This window comes from Diadema antillarum, unplaced genomic scaffold, assembly GCF_040938485.1.
Source record: "Diadema antillarum isolate AM-2024a unplaced genomic scaffold, OU_Dant_1.0 scf00000125, whole genome shotgun sequence".
Classification (NCBI taxonomy): domain Eukaryota; kingdom Metazoa; phylum Echinodermata; class Echinoidea; order Diadematoida; family Diadematidae; genus Diadema; species Diadema antillarum.
Genome location: NW_027271014.1, coordinates 1157340 through 1184959, shown reverse-complemented (window position 1 = coordinate 1184959; position 27620 = coordinate 1157340). Strand labels below are relative to the sequence as shown.

General features: G+C 40.2%; 1 protein-coding gene across 3 annotated transcripts in view; it reads left to right on the top strand.

Annotated features, from left to right (window-relative positions):
* Positions 1–971: 971 nt before the first annotated feature.
* The window catches only part of LOC139720256 (uncharacterized), a 135452-nt gene continuing 108803 nt past the window's right edge, over positions 972–27620 (top strand). For 2 of the 3 annotated variants that reach the window (XM_071631616.1, XM_071631618.1), the window contains exon 1: positions 16898–18702. In XM_071631616.1, coding sequence (XP_071487717.1) covers positions 17088–18702 — 1615 coding nt within the window. In that variant the 5' untranslated portion in view covers positions 16898–17087. Of the gene's footprint in view, positions 1217–16897; positions 18703–27620 lie in introns of those variants that run through there. The other variant, XM_071631617.1, reaches the window with a different exon arrangement.

Sequence of the window (27620 nt, the reverse complement as noted above, 5' to 3'; positions counted from 1 at the left end):
GCGTCTGGCGGCTACCCCCCACCACTTAAAACGTCTGGCAATGGTCATTCATTTGTCCTGTAAGTGTAATGAACAAGTTCCAGTGGGTTTCATTAGGTTACTTTTTCAGCTAGGCTAGCCTAGCTGGAAAAATTTGGGTCTTTGAGGGCGTCTGGCGGCTACCCCCCACCACTTAAAACGTCTGGCAATGGTCATTCATTTATCCTGTAAGTGTAACGAACAAGTTCCATTGGTTTTCATGGGGTTACTCTTTCAGCTAGGCTAGCCTAGCTGGAGTTGGGTCTTTAAGGGCGTCTGGCGGCTACCCCCCACCACTTAAAACGTCTGGCAATGGTCATTCATTTATCCTGTATACAGTGTAACGAACAAGTTCCAGTTGTTTTCATGGGGTTACTTTTCCAGCTAGGCTAGCCTAATTTTGGGGGGTCCTTTTTTTGGCCCTCTTGGCCACACCCACCACCGATGACCAGCCAGACGTGCATTTCCACACTCAGGGGCATATGTACTAAATTGCTATACACATAAAAATTGGTAACCTTTTCAGCTAGGCTGACCCCCGCTGGCTCCCGGACGCGTGTTTTTTTTTTAGACGGCGCAGATTGGGGACCCTAAAAATCTATTGGGGACCCTATCCCTAAACCTAACCCTAATCCTAATCCTAACCCTAACCATCAAACCCTAACCCTAAAATCCTAACCCTAACCCTAACCCTAACCCCAACCCTAACCCTAACCCTAACCCTAACCCTAACCCTAACCCTAACCCTAACCCTAACCAAAAACCCTAACCCAACGTTTTTCCCATAGGTTTAACACGCGCCATGCCCCAATCTGTGCCGTCTTTAAAAAAAACGCCTCCCGGACTATATTGACGCCCTCAACGTCGAAAACTAGTATAGTTTAAGTTGATTTCGTCGCGCCGCGGAGTCGAGTCCGAGTTCTGTGGTCCACACCAGTCACAGAAATCTTGTGTAAATGTGAGTCCAGTTGGCAAAGGGTCTGGAAACCAGACAGAGGGCATCCTTCACAGGTTTACTACCCAGAGGGCATCCTTCACTGACACTACCCAATAGTATAACGGCACTGACATTACCCCAAAGAGATTATCTCTTTGCACTACCCATAATCCGCGGAGACTACTGAAATACACACGTGGATGTTGTTTGAGTTGACAGTGCAGTGTATACAAGTACAACTGTATACAGCCAAGTACTACTGTACGTACCAGTTCGTATATAAATTAAACGCTGCTATGCATACGTGAGAGGTGGATACTGTGCCGGTGTACAGTACGTGGACTTCGTAGCTAGCTATCGCGCTAGCACTCGTAGCAGATCAGCAACTTTGCTAGAAAAGTGATAGCGATGTAAACTTTACTGTACCTCTGCACGCATGTCACATCTAACGTTAGATGGATAAAAAGAGTCATATTCTGTGAATTTCGATGAAGTAAACAAGAGGGAAGAGCTGGAACATTTCAACAGGGCAAGTATTTGATGTGTAGCTAACTAGTCTAGACAACACAGCCCTGTCGCTGTGTACCATGGTAACAATGTACAGCTACGGGGCTGTGTAACGTTAGTTAATGTGTAAACTAGCTAGCTAGGAATGTATTGTAAATAGAATTCTACTGAAAGTCGTGCCTTTGAAAGGTAGGCCTGACTGAGTTTAATGAGTGTGACGTACAATCGTGTAGAAATGCACACCATGCACACCTACCATTTCCTTCCGTAATTTGTCAATGAAAACTTCTTGTGGCTATCAGAAATGTCAAGATGGACCATATCTGACGGTTTCATGAAATTTCATAGTCAATTGCAGAAGAAAAGTAGCTAATTTTGACTCAAAAGTACGCCGATCGACGGCCGTGTCAGCGTAGCATGATGGATGATCGATTATGTGGAAGAGCGATATAACGATGATAATCGATTGTTGTAGTCTGTAATACAGCCGCTTGTTTAGTGTTTAACCACAATAATTACGTCGGCTCGACAGTAAAATGTGGAAGAAAGAAAGTGATCTTGATGCGTCTGTTTTTTATCGTTTTATGTAATTTTCTCCTGCGTGTGACTGAATGTCTGTCAACATTGTTTGCTGACTAAATGTTGGACAGATAATATGTGTACAAAACAGTAAAAGATATATGAAAAAATGGGAATTATCCATCATGAATATTGCACAATAAAATTGATTTTTACCACAAAACAAAAGCAAATACTGGGGTTGCAGTTTTTGTATACATAACTAAGGGTGCGTTTGTAAGATTTTGCGGACCTAGAATCACTGTTTTGAAACACTGTTTTGAAACACTGTTTCAAATCACACTTTCGTCAGGAGAGCGTTTATAAGATTTTTTCTCCGAGCGTGTTGGGGCTCTCGCTCAGACTGTGCCATTGCGCAACTCACGCTGCGCAGTTTTTCCTCGGCAAAAGGTCAAACAGGGTGCGCGCAAGGCATTGTGACGTCATTATAAACAGTGTTTGCGATCGCGGTTGCTTTTATAAGATTTTTGAAACACTGATTCTACAGAAACACTGTTTTGAAACGCACTATTTTGTGCGATTTGAATCAGGGTTTCAGAATACTGTTTCAAATCACGGCGAGCGTTTATAAGAATTTTTTTCGAGCTAAAAGAACTGTTTGGCCAGAAACAGTGTTTCAAAACACTGTTTCTGCCCAGAAGAAAAATCTTATAAACGCACCCTAAGAAAATGAAATGGAAAAATAAATACTATCATAAAAACAATTTAAGTTGAACTTATCAATCAAAAACATATTACCATTTCAATTAATATTCTGTTTCTTTTTAGGTAAAATAAGCACTTTAAGAAGTCCACAATATTAATACATGATTGTGTAACATACACTTTTTGTAATACTATTCTCATTAATTTATTAATTCAATTAGGCCTATAAATTATGAAGATACTAGAAACAAACCCCCTTTGAATTCAACTTCCTTCTCATCTTCTTTTCTCTCTCTTTCTCTCTCCCTGGTAATAGCCTAACCTTTTTCTTCCACTTTTCCGTCAACCTCATTCTACTCCCTTCAACACTATTCAATTTGAATTATTATCAACTTTTGTCATGATGAAATCAATACATTTGTACTTGCCACAATTTTTAAAGAAAGGATCGATGTCTTAATCCTGGTATGAATAATCGTATCAATAATTTGAATAGTGATAATCATGATAGTGGCAATGAAAACAAACAACTATCACAATAGCTCACTTGAGCCTTCGACTCGGGTGAGCTAACAATAAGGAAAAAAAAATACAAAAAAGAAAGTAGGGGCTACACGTATTGCACGAGTCAAGTTCGATATTGTTAGTAACCGGCTGATTAGAGACTACCAGAATCGATTATAATCGTTGACATCGTTCTCTGCGAAATCGGTGCACTACTTACGTTGGAGACTATGTTCGCGACCGACGTACTTTTCAACTCCAATTTCTCATTTTTCTTACCTTTTCGGCTTTCTAATTCAATGGAAACTCTCTGATATGGTTCAATTTAGCATCTCCAATAGCTGCACAAAATTTTATTGACAAACAGCGAAGCGAACGGTAGGTGTGCATTTCTACATGATTACCGTAGATCTAATTGTTTGATATCAAAGTACAAATAATTTAAACCTCGATACTGCTGGTAATATCCATGCAGGGATCCAGGACAACTCGCCCTCGAGACTAGTCACCCCGAAGACAGCTCGCCCTCGATTTTCGAGGGCGAGTTGTCTCAAGTGGCGAAGGAATATACCCCAAATGATTGATTTAATTTCAGACAAAATAAAAGCTGTTTCAAAATAATATTGCATTTATCTCCCTAAGTTGAATATCAGAATGTACACAGTTTCTATTTTCTCCGATTAAAATCATTGTTAAGATGAAAATTATGGCATTCTGAATCGCATTTTCCCAGCCCTGAGATCACAAGAATTGCCGAATCGTCCATGCCCGATCTCCTGATCTCCATGCTCGCCTCCTGATTCCCATCGGCAAACTGCAGTAAATTGTTTTACTTTGAATGCACCTCTTAGACTTCATTTATGATTCAGGTTTGTATTATTGATTAATGATGCTATATAGTAGGTTAAATTCGATTAATATTTCACTGTCTTTGTTTATTCAGCAGAAGAAGAAGTAGAGTCGATCTCGCCCTCGCCCCTTTTTCTCCGGCTAGCGCGGCGTGCATTGTGGGCTGCATTGTGCTCCCGTAACCGCTCCCGTTATGCAGCCCACACAATGCACTCCGCGCTAGCCGGAGAAAAAGGGGCGAGGGCGAGATCGACTCTACTTCTTCTTCTGCTGAGTAAACAAAGACAGTGAAATATTAATCGAATTTAAACCACTATCTAGTATCATTAATCAATAATACAAACCTGAATCATAAATGAAGTCTAAGAGGTGCATTCAAAGTCAAAAAATTTATTGCAGTTTGCCGATGGGAATCAGGAGGCGAGCTCAGATCGGGCATGGACGATTCGGCAATTCTTGTGATCTCAGGGCTGGGAAAATGCGATTACAGAATGCCATAATTTTCATCTTAACAATGACTTTAATCAGAGAAAATAGAAACTGTGTGCATTCTGATATTTAACTGAGGCAGATAAATGCAAAATTGTTTTGAAGCAGCTTTTATTTTGTCTGAAATTAAATCAATCATTTGGGGTATATTCCTTCGCCCTCGGACCCAAGACAACTCGCCCTCAAAAATCGAGGGCGAGCTGTCTTCGGGGTGACTTGTCTCGAGGGCGAGTTGTCTGGCGCCCATATGCAAAGATCAATGGATGATCATACCCATACGTACGTTGTCGTTTAATAGGCCTAAGTTAGCTATTTAACGTGCAGTGAGGTGTGTTAGATTTTTTAGAGTGGCCCAGATAATCAGTAGAAAAAAGCCAACACTCCGGTCCAGGTACTGTAATTCACCCTAAATTTTTGTTTTCACTGTAACCAGCGTAAAACTAATGGTAATGGTTTGTATTACTGGCAATTCAATTGTTACAGGTGTAAATTACAACCTCTGCTGTGGTTTGGTTTGTATTCTTCAGAATCTTCAGAATGTTGACCGGACATTGCTGTCATCACTCAGCATCACGTCCAGACATCTAACGTTAACGTTAGGGTCTAAATTGGGACCCATCCATACATAGAAACTCTACATTTGTACATGTACCAGTATATGACTAGAGTAAAATATCCCGTTTGCGGCAGTTTAAGCATTGTTAACGGTTTTTCCAACTTGTAAACAAATCAGGCAAATAATTTTCAACCATTTCATATATCATAGACAAGATTATTCATCAACGCAATTGTTTTCATGAAAGAAATTTACCATTGACCAACGCAGTTTTCATGATTTACCAGGGCAAAACCCGGCACAATTTTCGCCGATAAGGGCGATATGCGACGTAGTATTTCTGCTTGATGTACAATCCCTATGCAATACGCGCGTGCTCCGCGATCTTTAGCTGAACGCCTTCACATGTCTCGCGAACATTGCGTAAGCGCCAATTCCCATTGCGAAAGCACGTGAAAATAGCGTGCGCACATGCATTGGCCGCAAACAAGATCGCAATTCTGGCGGTGTTGTTGATGTCTTTCTCGTATTTTTCTCATTTTTTTTCGATGGTAACATCCACTTTCCGAAAAAAATGGCGGCCCACATCGGCCCGCGAAAATTCTATTTTACGTGAGGATATGTTTTCAAAATCCATGAACATCGAGAAAACGACAAAAAATCCAGTTTCTTGGACCATTGTTTCTTAACTGTTATGTTAAGAAGTACGGAAAATTTCATTTTGGATGCGATATGTTGTCATTTAGGTGAGAAAATTTCACTTTCGTCAGAGATCGTGCCCATTTTATCGGTTGATTTTTGTTGATTGCTAGTGTGTTAGTATATGTGTAGTGTGCATGTAACAATGCAATGCTGTGTTTAGCTGTATATTACCGTGTATGTTGTACCTGCCGCGAACGGCTGCACGGCCGCGTACTGACGCAGTTACTCTAGTAATGTACTAGAACTTAGTAACATATAGAACCTAGAACTAAGTTTAATTGCACGTCTACCCTCTTGTACTAAATTGTAGACGTTGTCATTTTCAGCGGTGGGTGTACCTTATCTTCATGAATATCTTTATTTATTGTAGAAAACTAAAATATAAGGAATCCCCATAGTCTATGATATTCATTCAATAATCGGTATGCGATTTAAAAAAAAAATTATGTCAAAAACCCACCGAAATCTGTGATGCTAATTAAAATCAGGTCTGTAAGCGTCTGTATTGCAGCACTCCTCATCTTCTGCGTGTTATAATAATACCGTCAATTGTAGTCCTGGCCCCTGGGTACCCGGGGATGGCCGGGACTTGCATCCCACTTGCAATTTTGGGATGTTACACCACCCGGCCAAGTCCCGGCCAAGTCTCCGACAGGTCAGGCAAAATTTTCACGGAAATCCCCCGCTAAGTCCCTGGCAGGCTGGGCAAAATTGAAGTTGAAACCCCCGGCCAATTCCCCGACAGTCCGGGCAATATTTGTGCAGAAATCCCCGGCCAAGTCCCAGACAAGCTGGGCGTATTTGCATAGAAATCCCCGGCCTAGTCCCGATCCTGCAGGCCTGGTCACACTGCCCAAAAGTCGCGTAAGTTTGCATGAATCACGCAAGAATTTTGGTTGTGTTGTGCGTGCTTGTCCGTTGAGAATTTTCGCTGATTTAAGCGATGAAAATCACCGATGAGTTGCGCAAGAACTACGGAAATATCACAAAAAAATCACTAAACCACGCACTTTCAGCGCATAGGCACGCAAAGGCCCCAAATAGGGCGAATTCGTGGTTGTGCGCAACGACTGAGTTCCACGGAAAGTCACGCATAATCGGCTCTTTATCACAATGAATTGCGTGTGAATCTCGCCAAAGATAGTAGAGATAAGCGTCTTTGATTCACACATGAACGTGATAGCGGCAACATTTTCGCAAACAATCACTGATATTCCGCGCATATTTCGTGCGTTTTTTGCGTAAGAACAGCGTAGTTTTCCACGCATATTTCGCGCGTTTTTCGCGTAAAAACAACGCAAACTATGCAAAAATTACGTAAAACAGTGCAATACTGCTTAAACTTTTACGCGAAGCCGAGTTTTGAGCTGGAAACTTGGCCTTTGAGGACTTGTCACACTGCCCAAAAGTCGCGTAAACGCATGAATCACGCAAGAAATTTGAGCCTTATTTACGTGATACATGCGCGATTTGCACATTTCATGAGTTTGTCTACAACGTGGAACCTTCGTAGTTGTCAGCCGATGTGCACCAGATCGGTGCTTTACGCAATGCCGGGTTTTGAGGAGCTCAAAATTCAGCTTCGCATAAAAGTTTACGCATTATTGCGCTGTTTTAGGTAATGTTTGCGCAGTTTGCGTGGTTCTTACGCGAAATATGCGTGGAATATCAGCGATTGTTCGCGAAAATGTTGCAGATAGCGCATTCACCAACGACTCTCCACACACTGACTATTAGCAGACATAAATAATGACGCATGTTTCGCGCTTGTAACACCTACGTATCACTGAAAATCACCGGAAAAAAATATTGGCGTAGGCCTATGTATCTCTAACAGACCACGCAAGTAAGCGCATGTAATACTTACGAAGTACTGATCGATGAATCACTAATGTAGCACTAAAAACTCACGTATGATTGACGTTATATTTTTGTGTGATCTTTCCAATTCCATGGTTCTTGCACAATTCATCGGTGATTTTTCATTGCGTAAATCAGCGAAAATTGTCAAATTCTCGACGGACAAACACGCAAAATCAAATTTCTTACATGATTTATGCGATTACGCAACTTTTGGGCAGTGTGACCGAGCCAACATGGAATCGCGTAAAGCGCCGATCCGGCGCACATTGGCAGACAATACGATCTAGAAGGTTCCACGTCAGAAAAATTCATGAAATGCGCAAATCGCGCATGTTTCACGCAAGGCTGTATTTTCTTATGTGATTCATGCGTTTACGCGACTTTTGGGCAATGTTACCGAGTCCTCAATAGCGGGGAATTGCTAGTCAAGCAAAATAATTTATGGTCACATTACCCTACTGGAAATGGTACAAGTCATGGTCAACTCTCAAGCAAAATCTAGCTCAATCCCGGCCAAAATTCCCATCCCAAATCCCTGCCATTTGGTTGGGGCGAATTTCCCCCGACAAGCCCCGGTTTATTCCCCACCCACCGGGGCAAAATAAGTGAATCTCCCCCGACAAAGCCCGGTCCATTCCCGACCCACCGGGGCAAAATAATTGAATTTCCCCCGACAACACCCCGGTACATCCCCGGCCCACCGGGGCAAATTAAGTGAATTTCCCCTTAAAAAGCCCGGTCTATTCCCGACCCACCCGGGCGAAAAAAATGCTGAAATCCCCGCCCAACTTGGTTGCAAGTCCCGGCCATCCCCAGGTACCCATGGGCCGGGACTACAATTGACAAGTGCATTATTTGAATGGCAATCACTCTCGTATACTACAACGTAGTGAGTCAGAAAAGTTCATATGACCTAGTTGGGGTGGAAGTGATGACCTTGTCAGAGCGAAAGTGATGCAGCAAAGGTCAGATCATGAGAACAGCATGCGCGGAAATACATGTACGTAGCAGACGACAAGCTTTACATAATAATTCACACAAAACGCATGGGCGTACACATAAAATGTTACCACGGTACTTCCGGTTGAGTGTTCGTGGTAGTTCTTTGATTTTGTGAATCATCACACAATCTACTCCGGAAAATTCAACAATAAGGTCTGGATACTAACAAAACACCAAATTCAACTCAACCATCAGCAAAATACGATGTAGGTGAGTGGTAAAAATCATCTTACTGTTAAAATCAAACAAAATAAAAGACATTTTATGTGATTTTGCCGTCAAAAGCGACGATCGTTTAATGTTTAAACGCTAGTATATGTCAGACCGCTGTGCTTTTGCACAGCGGTCTGACATATATACTAGTGTCTGGTCAGGCTAAGTAGAAGTTCTATTTTGCATTATAGATGGCCAGAATCTAACCATAGTTTGTATTAATTAGTAGGTTCAAAGTTGTAGGATCCTAGGGTTCTATAGCACTTCTATGTACTGCTTAGCAGTTCAATTTGGGAAATCCGCTCAAGGGGGGGGGGGGGGGGGGGGGGGCATCTCACAAGACACTCTCCCCTCATGAGCCCCACTGGCACTAGGGTATTCAAGAGGCTCCCTCCAGCTCCCCAAAGTGCTCGTGAGGACTCCTCTTCACTTTATGACATTTTGATTTTTCACTAATTTTTCAGGAAACAGTTCTTGAACGGTCAATATGAATATATGCAAATTGTAAAGTGAGCATTTGATCCCCTCACGATTTGCGATATACTTTGTACATAAAATTTTTGAATTTCCAGTTTTTCATTCAAACGCAATCATGCCCAAAGCTCAAATCTTGGTATATCTAATTGATCACTATTCTGAAGTTATGATCAATGGAAAGTTGTGAGGTTATGACATAGCTCATTCATTTGCATGAACTGTTCTGTAGAAATTGGCAAACTTCAAAATGTGATAAAAGTTCTTCCTTATTTTCTGTCCGGTATATTCTGTCAAATTTTTTCCATTGAACTTGTAAGATTTTAGTCTTTTTTTTTTATCAGACTAACTCACATTTTGACTGTATTTCCCCTTCAACAAACAGAAAAAAAAGTGTACTATGTAGTTCTACTTCATTGCAAGTTACATTTTTTTCCACTGGGATATTTGCTAACTACATGTACAAACATGTAGCACACTTAACATTTCATGAGTGGAGTTTCTGAACAAGCAAGACAGTTTTTATGCCTCCGCCCCAAAGGGTGCCAGAGGCATTATGTTTTCGGGTTGTCCGTTCGTCTGTTTGTACGTCCATACACACTGTGTACGTACAGTGTGTACATGTCCATCCCCATTTTTTCACCTGATAACTTGAGTAATACTGAGTGGAATTTTACCAAGTTTTGTCAAAGTATAATGTATGATGGGGCAATTACTTGATTAGTTTTTTGGTGAAATCGACCAATGGTCAAGGTCAAATCATGTAGTTGTAGTCATTTATGCAATAACTCAAGACTGGATTAAGCAAATTTCATGGTCAAGGGTCAAGTGAAAGTGTTACATCTTCCTCCATATCTTCGGAGTGGCTCATGGTATCACAAAACTTAGTACATATTTATGCGTGCTCCTGATAGTGATTCATTTGGGAATTTTTGGGTCATAGGGTAAAAGGTCAAGGGTCAAAAGTGAGGTTGAAATGCTAACACTTCACTATTTGATACCAAAATTACACTTTTTGTCCGTACCTTGCATATTACTCAATTTGCATAAACTTTGAAAAGTAATGTGAAATTCCTCAAATCCCCAAATACATGCTCTCTTAGAATTAAACTAGTATGAGGAAAGTGAACATTCAACACATTTGTGACAAACAGGTCATCTAATGATTTGCCAGTTGTGTGAAACTGTCGTCACACATTGTCAAGATGTACATGTTGTACTTTATACAACACCTCAGAATGATGTCGAATTGTGATTGGCCAAGAACATGTCACATGACATTCAATAGAAAATACCTACCAAACTCATTGAGAGTGACAGCCATACAATAGGCCCCTGGCACGGGCCTATTGCACGGCTCGAAGGTACTATAGCACGGCTTCGTGGGGGGCTACTAATGCATGGCCGCTCACAGAGTTCTGTGGCTCACAGCAGCAAAGCGCCAGCAAACTACATTGTACGTGCTGACCGGCTGCGCTGCGATGCGCTCACTGCCGGTAAACAGACCAGTCGCGGCGGAGTACTGCAACGTTAACGTGTACGCGCAGCTAGTACTTTACCTAGCTAGTTGCATGTATTGCGGCCTACACTGCTGTGTTTTTAGTTTTGACTCTGATCTGCTACGTGGACCACAGTGATCCCAAAATCAAGACTTCATTTCAAGTTGAGAAACCGTAATTTGATTATTTTTCTGTGTTTTTATACAAAATCATTTTCGGAAATAGAGAAAGTCTAGACCTACTACTAGATCTACCGACATCTCAGGTAGGCTTAACTCTTAACGTGCCATGGTCGCCGAACGGCGACCTTAGTCCTGACGTGCCATGGTCGCCGATCGGCGACTAAGAAGAGCGAGAAAAACATTGATCATTTAAGTTCTTCTGGTACCGTAATGTGTTACACCAAGAAACTGCCAATAATGTGTAGTGGTAGCTGATTAGCATAGCCATCGTTTCCACTAAAAATGTGAGCATGCTTACATTAGAAAATTTTGAGTAATTACACGATTTTTCAGCTAGATGTATTTTTTTCGTGTCGGGAAAATCCGCAGCGAGCGCACCCTCTGCGAGATGTGTATGGATCAAAAGTCTCATTGGTAAACCACACGTGTGTATGCTATTGGTTCTGCGTGTATTGTCTATACGGTTCCAGTCGCATTGTTCCGCTTGGATGCTGTCCTGCGGGAAGCTCTTTTGATTTTGTCCCTCAAAGAGGGTCGTCGGTCAAGTCTTTCATCCTTTTGTTTTGGTGAACGTCACTAATCGTCCCCACGCTAACATAGGAATTGCGCGCGGACAAAGACCCGCCGATTTCAATAGAGTACCTGCGCCCGTGGTCCGCTTAGACAAAAGAAGGATTAGTAGGCTCTTCCTTCTCAAGTGGACAAAAGACACTCTTCCAGGGCCCGGGACAATCACTTTAGTTTCAAATACAGGATCTGGGACTAAAGGACTCAGATTTGGGAATGAATTACTGAGGCAGAAAGAGAAATTGCTGAGACAAAATATACAGCTAGTATCTTTGAAATCATACAATTCTAGAAGGCAATTTTGTTATCATTTGAAAGAGGAGATATTGCTCTAAAACTTTCTCACAGAGTCTAGGGAGCGTTCTATGGAACAAAAAACATGACTGACTCTTTTTTCCATACTACACAGAAATTGCTAATAATTTTTCTGATGTATCAATTATTTCTGCAATATTTCAGATTCAGATAAATATTATGCCAAACTGACTACATGACATGAAAGAACAAACATTTCTTGATATATGTTGTGTAGAACTCAATTCAAAACAGTCAATAGTTTCAGAGATATGGCGGTTTTAAATTTCATTGTCAATGCAGTATCGAAACGTTCTGGCGTTTGGTAAAAACCTCTGGCACGTTAGGGGTTTTGGGCCTGGCACATTAAGAGTTAACAGTCAGGCCTAACTCGATCTAACGTTAGCGTAGAATGGGTATAGACCCTGCGGAGTTTGTGATTCCTGTGACTGTGTGGTCGAATCATGACGAGTGTTTGAAAGCAGTACACAGGGTGGTTTAGGCCCTACAATTCTCGGCCTAATTGTTACATTTATTTTTGGGCCTTCCTGAGTTAGCGGTCACTAATTTAGTACTGTGATTGTGGACAAGGTGTTGTATAAAACGAATAATTTATGATTTTGTTCGTGCATTGGGGCACGTAATACCGCACTCGGCGCGAGATTCGCCACTGGTCTATTCAACGCGGCGCTACGCGCCTTGTTGAATAGACCAGTGGCTTATCTCGCGCCTCGTGCGATATTCGTGCCCTATGCACTCACAACTCATAAATTATTCGTATAATATACACCTATAAGCAGAATTATGCATTATGGCGGAGGTATACCAGGCAGTCACATAGCGACATTTCTAGTTTACTCTTACAAGAAGAATTTTTTTTTTTTTTTAGTCTCATGTCACAGTAACATGTTTACTATGGATGTATTTAGCTTTTGTTTGAAGGAAACCAAGGTATAAAGATAAATCTGGATCAAATGAAAGCAACAATATTAGTAGAAAACATCAGTGAAAGTGTGGAGACATTCGGACAATTAATTTAAAAATTATAGATTTTTAAAGTTTTGTTGCTGTAATCACTGAATAAGGAGACTACAACACCTCATGACACCATTTTGGACAACAATGTAAAGAACATGTCTAGACTGAAGTGATAATTCTATAATAAAAAAAAAAATATCACATCCATGTAGAGGAAGCGATAAATATGCATCACTTTCCATTGGCAGTGGCGTTGTCATGAGCAATATGGTGTACTCTCTAACTTTCCACAGCTTTAAGCTATGACCACCAAATTCACACCACAAGTACATCACCAAAAAGTGCTGGTCAAGTTGGAATATGGGTGAAATCTATTTACCATCTGCAGATGAAACAAAAACCAAGTATGAGTGCTTTAAAATAGTTCTAAAATGTGAGTTAATAGGGGTAGAAAAAAATCAATAGAAAAAAATCAATGTAAAAATTTGAACCAGTATAATCAATGTTACGTATTGTTCGATACAAAATGTGGAGTGAACAATAGTTATAATAAAGATGTTTCCAGACTAAACCGTCTACAGTTGTGGTTTAATGAGAAAAATAGTGATATCTCCTTGTATTTTAGGCTTTTATTGTTAAATTTTCATATGGTAGAATGTTTTGTGATGCAAGTAACCTACACATAAATGCTTCAAAAGTGATATGTTGAACATTTTTAAAATCACTGCTGCCAAAGGTAAACAGGAACTTTAAGGTCAAAGCCACAAATCTCATGCCACAGGTACATAACCTAAAGATTCTAGTCAAGTCTGAATATAGGTGAAGTTTGAAAAGGTCAACTTGGCTCAAAATGTCAATGAACTGTCCCTGATAAGCACTGTACTCACAGCATTGTGGTGTACTCCCAATAACTTTGCACGGATTTGACCACAAACTCACACTACAGGTACATAACAGAATAATGCTGATCAAGTTCAAATATTGGTGAAGGCTGACAATGTTAAAGGTCAAATGGTCAATGAACTTTCCCTGATAAATACTGTACACATAGTATTGTGGTGTACTCTTAACTTTCGACAGCTTTGAGCTATGACCACCGAATTCACACCACAGGTACATCAGGGTTGCCAGTCAGGTTTGAATATTGGGGAATTTTGACAAGGTCGAATGTCAAAATATTGATGAACTTTCCCTTATGATTTATTTTATCATTATCATTATTTCTCCGCAGCTTTCTCTCTGAAAACAAAATGCATTCCACAGGTACCTGGTACCAGTATATCTCCTTAAGATGGCAGTCAAGTTCGAAATATTGGTAAAGTCAGACAAGGTCAAATGTCCAAAGGCTAATGAACTTACATGGAAAAACATTAAATACAAATTGCAATAGTCTTTAGTTTTCCTTTATATCGTTGTCCATGAAGACATCATTGAATGCAGTACCGGTAGTCTCCTTTTCCAGCAGTGTAATGATGGCACCAAAACTCTAAAATTTCATAACTTATGAATAAATTGTTTGATTTTCCTCAAACTTGAACTGCTGAGTTCTACTAATAATGTTGCTTTTACTCAGTCCACATTTATATTTGTATCCCTGGACAGAGTTCGGAGGATACTATGGAATTGACCTTTTTGTGCTGCCGCCACATCCGCAGCAGAGATTTTCTTGTGAGCGCTCTGCCAGCTGCAGTTCCTCTTGGATCATCTTCATGTTTGGCGTTAAGGTGCATTATGGTAAAACAAAGACACCCGTTGCTTTTGGTAGTGGCGCCCTTGCTTGTACAGTCTTTATACACAAAAAGTTAAATTTGTCAGTATCTGCTTGTGTGTTTCTACTGGCTATGTTTCTTGACCATTTTGTTTTTATTTGGTATGTACAGTGTAGATATATCATAGTCAGATCTGGACACCCATAGACGAGGCTTTAGTGACGTCATCAAGCCATGCTGAGGGACAAAAACTGCATATGGGGGCCCCATATACATGGGCAAGCGTGTAAAGCATTACAGCCCCCATCCCATGATAGGCGGGCTGGTATGCGGTGTGTGTACTGCACACTACACTTGTGCGCCTAATACACACATGATTTGTTTTTGCCCCTTAGGCAATGCAACATTTGACATTTGAACAGGACCTTGTCTATACCTTTTGGTAATGCTGCCCCCGCTGTTTCATGTTTTACAGGGTCAAAGGTCACCCAAACAGGTCAAAATTTACAAAATGCTGCCTTATTTATGCAATGACTTGAATGTGACTCAGTGGCTCTTATGCAGATTTGCTGTTACCCCGTTGAGGACGAGTCCCGAGTATACTCGGGCAGGTGTATATGGGATATATGTGTTGTAGCAAAATTAGTCTGTTCTCAATGGGTTAAAGGTGTATGTGTGGCCATTCTACAGTATACCGTACATATAGGGCACAACAGTTTGTGGTGATGGTACCCTCAGTGTTCCAACTTGGATGCCATGTCACACCACGAATTTCGTTGCCTGATGTGTTTCCAGTGAAAAACATCCCTCGCATCATCGTACATCGTCCACCTCAAAAGATGGATGATGGAGCACCTTGCATCACCACGCATTATTGGCCACTACCTGATGTGTTTCTACTGAGGAAAAATTTGAGGTGTTACCATGCATTGCTGCGCATCACCGTGTGTCACTGCAAATCACCTCATATTGCCTCAAATTTTGTCGCTCTGTAGAAGCACGTTCTTTGGTAAATAAGGATGATTTGCAGCATGTGTGTGTGGTATGTGCTAAAATGAGCTGCTTGGTGGAAGGAAGCCTACAAACTGTACGCTGTCCGAGTGCTTTCTAGTTTCTTGTTTCAACACTTTGCTGGTTGTGAAGTCATTTATGTGTAGATGCTACAATAGTCTATTAAAAAACATTTATTTTTGTCCCCGCCGAACGAGTTCGAGTAGGGGACTATGAAACGGGCTCCGTACGTGTGTGTGTCTGTGCGTCCGTGCGTCCGTGCGTCCGTCCGTCCGTCCGTGCGTCCGTCTGTGTGTGCGTCCGTGTGTGATCAAAATGTTCAATTTGCTACTTCTCTGTCATTTATGAGCCAATTTTGATTCTGTTTGCTTTATATGATAGCACTTCATGGGAGCTTTAAAACATCTACACAGAATTTCAGTTGTGACCTTTGACCTTGACCTTTGACCTATATTGTACATTTGCTACAAAATGCTACTCCTTCGCCATTTCTAACCCGATTTCGATTCCGTTTGCTTTAAGTGATGGCACTAGGTGAGGTCTTCAAAACTTCTACACAGAATTTTGACCTTTGACTTCTTTGACCTTTGACCTTGATTTTTTACCTATATTGTACATTTTGCTACAAAATGCTACTCCTTCGCCATTTCTAACCCGATTTCGATTCCGTTTGCTTTATATGATGGCACTAGTTGAGGGCTTCAAAACTTCTACACAGAATTTTGACCTTTGACTTCTTTGACCTTTGACCTTGATTTTTGACCTATATTCTGCATTTTGCTACAAAATGCTACTCCTTCGCCATTTCTAACCCGATTTCGATTCCGTTTGCTTTATGTGATAGCACTAGGTGAGGGCTTCAAAACTTCTACACAGAATTTTGACCTTTGTCTTCTTTGACCTTTGACCTTGATTTTTGACCTATATTCTGCATTTTGCTACAAAATGCTACTCCTTCGCCATTTCTAACCCGATTTCGATTCCGTTTGCTTTATGTGATAGCACTAGGTGAGGGCTTCAAAACTTCTACACAGAATTTTGACCTTTGTCTTCTTTGACCTTTGACCTTGATTTTTGACCTATATTGTACATTGGCTACAAAATGCTACTCCTTCGCCATTTCTAACCCAATTTCGATTCCATTTGCTTTATGTGATGGCACTAGGTGAGGGCTTCAAAACTTCTACACAGAATTTTGACCTTTGACTTCTTTGACCTTTGACCTTGATTTTTTACCTATATTGCACATTTTGTTACAAAATGCTACTTCCGGCGGGGACATATATTACGCACCGCGTAATTTCTACTTTTCCTTGTTTTAAACAATACAGTAAAATTAAAGAAATACAGCATTTTGATAGGGACAGACATAGACATTTTTGGGTCAAACAATGGCTTGCCAATGTATATTTGCCACATGTGTCACAATTCTTTTCAAGAAAGACATTATTTACTTACCCACATTGTATTTTTCCTTTGTTCTTTTTCAGACACAGGAAAAGTTGCGCCATGAACACTGCTGTCACTCGATTCATCAAAGCAGCTGGTCAAGATGATTACAACAAAGAGCCTAAAGCCGCTGTTTTGAGACACGTTGATTGGGATTGCAGCATCCTCAATGATGCTCATCTTGAGATGTCTGGTCACACAATCGTTAACCTGCCTTCTTCGTCCGCTGCTACTGAATGTGTCCCTATTAAATTTCGCTGGCTAAAGTCCTGCATGCAGGATTCCTCTGACAGTACACAAAGGGAAACTCTTGACAAATCTTCAAAGATTAGCAGTGTGGTTTCTAATTTGATATGTGGCTGTGAGCAGACCAAGGCTAAAGATCTCTTGAGCAATCAATTCCATGACCAGAAGCAGTGGTCATCTTCATGTCCAGATCGAAAGGGAGGTGAAGGGCAAAATCATTTGAAGAGGAGAAGATCCAAACTTGGTCTTGATGGCTGTTGTTTAGGGCAAAAGAGATTAAAAACACTGCCATGTTGCCTCAGGCAACAGCATTACCAAGTACAAAAATTTACTCCCAGGCTGACTGACCAACCTGATACAAATGACATCTGGAAAGATACGGAATTTACGCTGTCTGAACCAAGTACAACCTCTCTGCCTGTAGGTGCAAGGAGAGATATTCTAGACAGCTCTTCAGAAGAAACTGAGGTTCGTCATGTGTTGTTTGACCAGGATCATACCAGGCAATCCATAAATATACGAACTCAACTTGATAAGATGGGTAATGGTGAGTTGAATGGTCTGCAATCCCAACAAAAAAAAATTTGTCACATTGGCTCTATCTCTTATTTAAGCCAAGAACAGACTACACAGAATTTGAAGTTGGCTGCTTCTCATATGACACCTAGGATGTTTGGAGATACTTTGAAAACTCCTGAGATAGAAGGAGCTCCACCACAATATCCTGTGAGTGGCAGAGGCAACACAAATATGGTATTTGCATGTGACACACAGGATTCAGAATATTCAGAAAATACATTTTTTCTCAGAGGATCAGCACCAACATGGGTTGAGAAAGAAGAAGAAGCACCTGTAAATGCCCATTCTGCAAGTTCCCATGGAAAAAAGAAATTCAAACAAACTGAATGTAGTGATTCTCGAAATGTCACTGAACAAAGGCCAAGAGGCATTCCAGTGTATGTACCAAAACATCCAAAACATATCAGTTCCTCAAAATCAGCTGACTGCCTGGTGAGCACAAGCTCTTCTTTAACAGAGATGCCGATGAGCTGTTCAATAAGCCTATCTGGGAAAAAATGGGACATTGACAAAAATTCACACCTTGAAGTGTTGAGGTTTGGAACTGAGTTTTTAGCCCCTTCAGATATTAGTGTTCAGCAATGTGATATCAATGCAGAACTCCAGCCAAACGTGTGCAGACCTGCTGACAACAGATGTCCAATCTGCACAGATGAGATCTCAGGCTACCACTATGGCATTTTTTCTTGTGAGAGCTGCAAAGGTTTTTTCAAAAGGACCATTCAGAACGAGCGGAATAAGCGACTAGAGTGTGCTGGTGGTGGGAGCTGTACTATCACGCTGCAGAATCGGAAACATTGTGCCTTCTGTCGTTACAAGAAATGTTTGGAAGCAGGCATGAAGCTAGAAGGTGAGATATATGGTTTTTATCATTCCTGAGCGTTCAAAAAGCTTGAAAACAACAGTAAATTTTGGGTCTTAAATTGTACATTTTCATCCTCTTCTTGAGAACTCATGGTAAAATTTTTGACAAACTTGGTAGGTATTATCGCTTGGGTGATATATAATACATACTATATTATGTGTATTTATGTAAAAATGCGAATACATAGATGTGCAAATATGCACCATATCCCACCTGGGGTCCTCTGGAGCGCACACAATGGGCCGGCTGCATAAACGCTAGCAATTGCTTGTGCTAGCCTTTTACTCCAATCCGTATGCATAAAAACAAGCAATTGCTTGCGAGCAGAAGCTTTTGCTAGCAAGCACAAGCAATTGATTGCAGGCAGCGAGCAATTGCTTCTTAGAGACAAAGCAGTTTTTTAAAAACGTATGCATAAAACATACCTTTTGCTAGTTCTTGCTAGCAATTGCTTACGATTTTCCAAGCTCTGTAAAAGGAGCTTGAGCTTTTCCTTAACTGGGATGTTCCCTTTTCAGTATCATTTTCATATTCATGAAAGAAAGACCACACTTGTGCAGGAGTGGTATAAATCTACAAGAAATTACTCTTAAGTGATGAAAGACAGGTAGGATGTCTGACTTTGGTAGAGAGCAAGGAGACCTCTCTCCACGTGCGATCTGGCAGATCCGGGCTTCTGTAAACAGTTAGTCCATGGGCCAAGACCAGATTTTTGCGATATTGGTACCACTTAAAGGGACAAATTCTGCTTATGCTTTTTGAAATGGTATGTATCTGTAGATGATATTTTGCTATGATAGCAATTCTAGAGAAGTAGCTTAGTCTAAGTATCAGCCATTAACCCTCATAACCCCAAATACTTTTTTTAAGCTCCGTAAACCATGGAGGGCACTATCTGCTCCCTCTATAATTTCAATATTTTTCTATCGATTGCTCTGAAATGTGGCACAAATGTAAAACAAGACATACTCTATAAAATGGCACCATCAAAACTTTTCTTGGAAACCACAAAGAGGGAGCAATTTGTCAAAATGCAAAGAAAGCAAAGAGAATCCCATGAAATAATATGCAATTAACTAATTTTAAGACATATGTGCAGGGCAGTTAAGGCAAAAATGCAACTAATTTTTACTGTTGATTTCTATCTAAACATATTAAGACACATTTGAACTTTATTTTGACCTTTTCAGAGCACTTGCAGGTCGACATCTTAAGAAAATTGTGTTTGCCACAGGAAAAAAAAAATCAAGACAAAACACGAGGGTGCTGTAGCTATTTCAAAAATAATTGAGTACTTCCTTTAAAAGTATATATCATTTTAAGTTGTGAATACATAAAATGATAAATAACAAGAAACTAAAATTGGGTCAAAATGTGAAACAGAACTTGCTAATGTTTATCTGTTGCCATGGTCACCAAAATACTTTAACACAAATTAAACATATCATATTATACAACGTATATGCGTAATAAGTTTTAGGAAACATCAAATTTGGAGGTGATCAGACAAGATATCAAAAAACTTATAGTGAACAAAATTTAATTTTCAGTATCAGCGGAGCACCTCCCATTCCAAATTTTTGCTATTTAGGGGATAATAACAATTCATCCACTGTCACATAATCAAATGCGAAGGCATCCCCATTCCACACACGAGAGCTGATGCATTCTTAGAGTTGTTATTCAAGGATGCGACCAACACTTTGGGGAATATTTAGGGGAAAAGAGTTAAAAAACGGCATTCAAAGGACACTATCAACGGCGAAATCTGTCACCTTTTGTTAAAATCATGATTACTATATTCGTAATCAAATAACTCTGTACTTCTCCAAATAATCAGAGCCACTACCATAACCAACATTTCGATATCATTTTGACCTAGACACTTAAACAAACAACTCCCAAGTACCAACATGCCAATAGCGAGATATCTAGGTGCTTACATATTCAGCAGAATTAAAAGCGCAACGAGAGATAGCAAAACATCCTTCTCAATACTAATAATTCTGCAAAACGGGTGAGTTAATGTTACTAAATGTACAAAACACTTTATAGAGCAATTTACTTCGACACTTAATGGAAAAGGATAAAGGACATGAAATAGGATAGATAGTGCGATGATAATCATACCAAAAGATATACGAAAAACGAACATTAATTTCAATTCAAACAAATTAATGAGCAAACACAAAATAGGCACACAGATATATATTATGTGCGTTAATCCAAAAGAGAGAGTTTGGGGCGGCTTTATTCTTCTGTTTTGTTGTTGTCGGTCACCGCCATGCAACATCAGAAAGTCACCAAGCCTCAAAGTAACTGGGGAGTAGCAAATGTCCGCAAATGCAAACAGAGCTATGTCGACGTAGCAAATTAGTGTTTGCTGCAGAGTATTTGTCAGAATTGCATTTTGGTGGAGTTTCATAAGTCTGGAACGGGGAAGAATTATTATAACGATCCCCTCTAACACAAGATATGAAAAATCCAAGTAGATACCGAGGAACAAATAGAATTGCTAAATCGAAATCACTTTGCTCCTTGCCATGCGTCATGCTGGGATAACCAATTTGTGAGAAGCACAATTAACAACCCCCCTCCCCCCAAAAAAAGAGGATAATTTCTTTAATTGGTGAATGACTTTCCCAGTATCTGATAAATCATTTGAAAATGTGATGTCCAAGTACAAAAACCAAAGTCTGAATTTGGGGTGAAAGTCTTGGAATGGGAATGGGCAAAACCCTCCAATTCCCTTCTTTTATACAACCCCTGGGGTACAACTGCGGTTATGTGCTAGTATCAAGATCTGCAAATACCTTATTTTAATATATGTTTGACGCTGTGATCTAACTTTATATGTAATGGAATTTACATCAGTACTATCTTCCGCTCTGTATAATCTTGTCATTTTGAACTGCCATCTTTGTTGCGATTACTCCAGAATTTCAATTTTCATTGTTCTTTCAAACAGGAAAATTTATTATCACTTTATCTAATCATGTCTTAAATATTCATTAATAGTCACTTATCCAGATGTAGCCCTTGAATTGGCTGTAAAACTGTATGAAAACAAAGTTAAATTGTTATTTCTTGCTCAGCAAAAGTTATTATTAAAATATGCACAGTGGAATGTAGCAATTTATCGTAGAAATAAATTTCCATGGGTATTTTAGCGAGAAAATGAATGACAAAAAATCATAAGAAAATACCGTTTTGCTGTAACGTCTCCCATTCCATACATTTTTATGCCTCCGCCACGTAGTGGTGCCGGAGGCATTATGTTTTCGGGTTGTCCGTCCGTCCGTCCGTACGTCCGTACGTACGTCCGTACGTACGTCCGTACGTACGTCCGTCCGCTTTCGTTTACGCAATAACTTGAGTAATATTTACTGGAATTTTACCAAACTTGGTCCAAGTATGAAGTATGATGGGGCAATGATTTGATTAGATTTTAGGTGAAATCAGCAAAAGGTCAAAGGTCAAAGGTCAAGGTCAAATCATGAAATTTATCCGTTTACACGATAACTCAAGACTGTATGGAGCAAATTTCACCAAACTTTGTTGGAGGATGATGTATGATGGGACAATTACTTGATTAGTTTTTCAGTGAAATCGGACAGAGGTCAAAGGTCAAAGATCAAGGTCAAATCCTAAAATTTATCTGTTTACGTGATAACTCAAAACTGGATGAAGCAGCTTTCACCAAACTTGGTCCAAGGATGATGTATGATGGGACAATTAGTTAAGTAGATTTTAGTGACATTGACAAGAGGTCAAAGGTCAAAAGGTCAAGGTCAAATGCTAAAAATGTTGCTATTTCCCCCATATCTATGCAATGCCCGCAGTTATTTTCTTGAAACTTAGTGTAGACATGTACTACTGCATAAAGATTCTCCAGAGAGAGTTTCATGTCATAAGGTGAAAGGTCAAAAGGTCAAAGGTTAGGTGAAAATGTTGCAATATCACATTTCTCACAAATGGTTCAATGTATCTTCATGGAACTTGGTACATATGCATATACTGACTGGCAGGGATTATCTAGGGAATTTAGGGGTCATGGGTCAATAGTCAGGGGTCAAAGGTCAAGGTCAACTCCTCAAAATATTACTATTTCCCTCATATACTAGTATATGCAATAATTGCATTATTAGTTTTAAAATTTAATATATGTCCATGTATTACTTAATGGAGGTTCTCTTGGAAGTTTCCAGCCAGAAGGTCAAAGGTTAAGGGTCAAAGGTTAGGTTTAAATGAAAAAAAAAGATATATTTTGTACTGTAATTACACTCTTTCTTCATACCTTGAAAATTAATGCATAAACTTATAATAAGGTCGGTCAGAAGTCAAGTAAAAATTTTCAATTCCCCAAATATGTGTACCTGTACTCTTAAATAGACAATTATAGCAAACCCAGTTCGTGGAAAGTGAACATTCAAGATATTTCTGATAAACCTGTTATTTCGATATTTTGCCAGTTATGTGAAACTGTCATCACACATTGTGAAGACATTGTACTATACACCTATTGGGAGAATCATGTATTATGGCGGAGGCATCAGTCGCCGTAGCGACATTTCTAGTTTCTTATATAAAGAGAGGTACCATGTAGAACAGCCTTTGGATATGGCCTCGGCTGCCTTGAACGTAGACTATCACTCCACAGAGATACACCGCGTTCAAAACAGTGAGCTCCATAGAGACCATGCTTTATTGTTTTGCGTATAGTCTCGATTGAGACGCACAGGCTGATTATTAAAGCCCAGAATGCATTGATTAAAAACTACATTTTTCATGTCTAAGCTACTCATTTGGAATTGCTATCATAGTTTGATACACTTATATATTATATGTCTAACAAACAAAACTGCACCACAAAGGTTTTGTCCCTTTTGGTGTACCCAATATCTGACCTGGCCCATGGACTAAGTGATGGAAATCAGCCAGTACCGGTATGTGTGTGTGCATCTGTGTGTGCATTTATGAGTGTCATTTCAAAGCTCTTCTGCTATGTCAGGAAATGTTTTCGCACACACATGCCCTTTCAAATACGGCACTCGTATCTTGTGTTGGCACAGGTGTGACGTTCCTTTTTGTTGAAAATGCAAGCAGTTGTGACCCGTGACAACGGTTTCAGGCCAAAGTCGCAAGAGCAACTTTCCTCCTAGGCGGGGTGCAAAGATTTTGACCATTATTTTTGTTGATTTGGGGTTTTTGCAGAAATTGCATCTTTGATATGTTTTCTACATCTACACTAAATTTCACAGCATAACACTAAGTTTTTCCTACCGAAAATGGAATTTTTGCTACGTCGCGGCATCTCGCATGCGATTGGATAGTGCGTCGCACACATTTACATACGCGGTAGTTCAGCTTTCGGAGATACGTCTCGCAGCGTGTCGGAAATGTTTTGTCCACGCATGCATGCTCCATTGTTGTTGCTACAATAGATTCCAGTACACTCGGTCTTTAGTGTATGCTCCTCGTTTGGGTTTCTTTCCAAGCTTTTCTACCACGATGTTGGACAACGGAAGTGAAACAAAAAGTGAACAGCAACACTAGGCGGCACTAACTTAACGTGAAAATAGATACGATAGGGAGCATGGTTTAAGCGTATCAGAGTGGCCAATCGCCATACAAATCGTGCAACATACGATCAGAAACTGACTTGTTTATTGTGCTTGTAGTAAATATGACATGAGGTTGACTCAAAAACACAGCAGAAGAAAGAAAATTAGTGGTCATAAATAACCAGTATTCAAATAATACACTGTTTCTAGCAAATGTCAAAATTGCACCAAACTAAGTAAAGTTGTGTGTGTTTGTTTGTTTGTTTGTTTGCTTGCTTGTTTACTGCACAATGCAACTCATGCACGGCTTGAAAAAAGCAAAACAAAACAACAGGAAGCATGACCCTTATCATCTTTCTGCCTTAGAAAGGGTCCCAATGATGAAATTTACAAGACAAATCAGCCACTATGAAAACATGATTTGTAAAGATATGGATACAAATGTGTACCATCCACTCCCGTGACATATACACGCAGGCAAAGCGCGTGGATGCCATTGAGTAATACATGCACCATACACACGTAACCAGCAGCTTGTAATTATCGTATTCGCCATGATCTTGAAAGACGTACTGCGGTAAATGAATCCGAGCGAAATGCATTGTGCATTGTGCATTCAGCTCCATACGCTGAGTTGCGAGTAAGGTGCCCGGGAAATTTGACTCTCTCAGTGAGCCAATCAGAAGCTGCTGCGGTTGCTAGAGGCGGAGCTTAATCTCGATTGGCACCATTGTACGAATGGGTAATTCTCACCTCGCATCGCCGCTGGGTACTGTCTTCGAGTATAAGGGGAATCTTCAAAGCCCGTTTACTCGCAATTTTGTCAGGCTTAACAAATCAAAAGTGCATTATACTTCGCTTTATATGACCACTTACAGTACCGGAGAATACAAGTGTTTTATATCAATGTAAAGCTTAGGAAATGGGCAATGTGATTCAATGAAAAAATGAATTTTCAAAATTCCCGACTTTTGTCTGAAACCGTTGTCGCCCGGTCACAATTGCTTTTGCAGGACAAGCAAAAGGTATAAGCACAAGCAAAAGCTTATGCATAGGATATAAGCAATTGCTTGAGCTAGACCTTTTGCTTGACGAACTTGTGCTTTTGCTGGAAGCAATTGCTTGTTCTATGCATTCGGCCCAATACCCGGGGATGGGGGGCAGACAAAAACTCCAAATTATGGAACCCTACAAATCTCCTTCTCTCAAACCGGCCAATAAGTGATAAATAACTAAGGTAGTGCTAGGGGTGATTAAGATTAGTGACTGCAGTTAAATTCTTTTCTTTCTTTTTTTTCTTTTTTTGGCAGGTCAGGGGATGAGTGGGGGATCAAATTGAGACCAATGTTTACATTCTTATCTTCTTGAAAACACAGTTTGGCAAGGATTATTTATTGCCAGTGTGATAGAATAAACATTGTACAATGTCTGCATCTTTGCAAATGGACACAATTCCCCACCTGAGAGCTCCAAGGGGCACAATGTTCTGGGGTGGGGGGGGGGGGGAGGGGGCACAAAGCCCTCAAATTCAATTCAATTTACAAATCTTCTATCTAGAACCAGAAAGGGGTAAGCTTAGTGCTTATGAGTATAAAGTTGATTGGTGACTGGAGTTTCTACTCTGTTCAGGCAGATCCAGGGGCGAGGGGAGTTCAAGTTGGGGGCCAATTCTCACATATTTCTCTTTTAGATACCTAAAATCACATGGTCAAATTTTCTCACCAAATCCAGTGCATTATCACAAGAATGACATTTAGAATATACTTAATACAAGGGCCATAGAAACCCCTACATGTACACTGTACATGTATTTTAAAAAGGACAAAAATTGAAAAATATTCTTTAAAACTTGAAATACTCTTGGTATTTATACTATAGTGAATGCACTTTTAAGGTTATTTATGTAAGCTGCAGGGGTTCAACAGGGATCAAAGGGAGGGGTAGTTTTTACATTTGAGTACAGAGCTACCAAGTCTCACACATTCTGCGTGAGACTCAAGCATTCAGAGTCCATCTCACGATCTCACGCAGGGCACCCATTTTTCTCACGCATCGGGTGAAGTCTGCAATTTGGGCCAAAAATAAGGTCATAGCTCAAAGGATTGAAGTGATACAGTTGAACCTCTCGTATCCGGACAAGTCGGGACCGGGGCTCATCCGGATAAGGGATTTGGCCGGATACGGGAGACTCAATGCTTTATACATGTACATATACATACACATGTACTGATGTAGCCCATTGTAGTACCACATGTCGTAATGTGTATACTGCAACCTTTTCATTGTTCCACTCAGTAACAGACCCCAAAATAGAGGTTCGTGTTTGCAAGAATGAAATCATTTTCTTTTATAAATTCTTGGGATGATTTACCTAAATAATTATTAAGAAATGTATCAAGTACATGTAATTCATGTGTGTTTGTGTAGGAGTTCTCAAGGAGTTGGGAATCCCCCTTTCCTCCCATAATTATTATTTAAAAAAATCACGGCGAGATTGCATCCGTATAATAGAGAGATCCGGATAAAGGGAGGCCGGATAAGAGAGGTTCAACTGTTGTTGCAATTGAAGGTATATTTCCCTTTTGTCTTTCAAAATATTAAAAAATAGCCACTTAAGTATGCACCTGATCGCACTATTAAGAGCTAATAATTGAAAAGGCTCCCTACTGTGGGAGGCCACAGGGGGAAAAACTCCTCCCACACCCTCGCTCGCGCCGAGATACAGAGTCATGAAAATCTCACCCATAAAAATTTTTTGAACTTGGCATCCCTGTGAGTATTTTGTAAACTTTTCTAAACACAGTGTACTGTACTTGGCAGGTATTTTTACCTGTGTAATAAAATATGCATATGGACACCATGCCCTCGTAGTAGCCCACAAAGCTACCCCACCCCCAAGTTTGCAGTGTTCTCAGGTAGTAGTCCAGAAGAATGCATGGAAGGTGAACTGAAATACTCGGGTGAGCGCGAGAACCCCGGTTCTCTTATTATATGTTCAGGTTCTTTTTGAAAACCTCACAACAAATATTTACCATGTTTGGCAGGTACATGTACAGTGTAGCATCCCCAGGGTGATAGAATCTCTATTCAAATAAGCACTATGAGCACAAAGCCCCTAAACTAGAGCACTATGAGTAAGTACATTGATGACTGTAGCTACAGGTTTATTCATGCCCAATCAAGTAAGTAAAATGAGGGTAAATTAATAAGAAAAATTGTCCGAAAGCGGGCCTATAAAGCCGGTTCATAACTAGCTCATGTACTGTGCACATTGGAACAGATGACCTTTCTTTTTTCTCAGTTTGTTAGGCATGTCACTCATTTTCAAAGCAGCATAAT